Source organism: Rhincodon typus, chromosome 45, assembly GCF_021869965.1.
Source record: "Rhincodon typus isolate 14 chromosome 45, sRhiTyp1.1, whole genome shotgun sequence".
NCBI lineage: Eukaryota > Metazoa > Chordata > Chondrichthyes > Orectolobiformes > Rhincodontidae > Rhincodon > Rhincodon typus.
The window spans coordinates 2,469,576-2,470,570 of NC_063376.1; the positions used below are offsets into that span (position 1 = coordinate 2,469,576).

Below are 995 nucleotides of genomic sequence, written 5' to 3' on the forward strand. Positions count from 1 at the left end.
AGTGCCCAGGGATGTGCGGGTTAGGGTGGGTTGGCCGTGCTAAATTGCCCACAATGTTCAGGGATGCGTAGATGAGGTGGGTTATAGGGGGATGGGTCTGGATGGGATGCTGTGAGGGTCGGTGTGGTCTTGTTGGGCTGAAGGGCCTGTTTCCATGCTGTAGGGATTTTATGATCTATGATCCCCAACCTTCCTGGGCTAGAGGGACAAAAATCTCAATCAGTCAGCAACAAAACGGCACCGAACCAGGAAGTTTGACCTTGTTGCAGTGATAAATAGGGACTGTCTCACTACCTGAGAGGATGGCGTGCTGGAAACACTTCCGATTGCTTCCTCGGATTCGCTCTCACTGCTGCTGTCATTGATGAAACACAACTGCAGGTTCATCCGACTGTGGAACCTGTGCGAGAGACGGAAACAAAGACCAAGGAATCACTAGGATATCGTGGGGCAGTCGGATCACAACACAGAGCTGCACCCGACGGTGAGGCAGGGGCAGCACACCCACCTCGGATCCAGGGTCAGTGCTGAGAGAGCGCCGCACTGTCGGAGGGTCAGCGCTGAGGGAGCGGGCACTGTCGGAGGGTCAGCGCTGAGGGAGCGGGCACTGTCGGAGGGTCAGCGCTGAGGGAGCGGGGCACTGTCGGAGGGTCAGCGCTGAGGGAACGAGCACTGTCGGAGGGTCAGCGCTGAGGGAGCGCCGCACTGTCGGAGGGCCAGCGCTGAGGGAGTGGGCACTGTCGGAGGGTCAGCGCTGAGGGAGCGCCGCACTGTCAGAGGGTCAGCGCTGAGGGAGTGGGCACTGTCAGAGGGTCAGTGCTGAGGGAGCGCCGCACTGTCAGAGGGTCAGCGCTGAGGGAGTGGGCACTGTCAGAGGGTCAGTGCTGAGGGAGCGCCGCACTGTCAGAGGGTCAGCGCTGAGGGAGTGGGCACTGTCAGAGGGTCAGTGCTGAGGGAGCGCCGCACTGTCAGAGGGTCAGCGCTGAGGGAGTGGG

The 995-nt window shown here is 60.7% G+C and overlaps 1 protein-coding gene across 1 annotated transcript in view; it reads right to left on the minus strand.

Annotated features, from left to right (window-relative positions):
• Nucleotides 1–219: 219 nt before the first annotated feature.
• LOC109914027 (schwannomin-interacting protein 1-like) overlaps nt 220–995 on the minus strand; it is a 6,958-nt gene continuing 6,182 nt past the window's right edge. The window contains exon 4 of the mRNA XM_048620020.1: nt 220–400. Within this exon, the coding sequence (XP_048475977.1) occupies nt 220–400 (181 nt within the window). The remainder of the gene's footprint in view (nt 401–995) is intronic.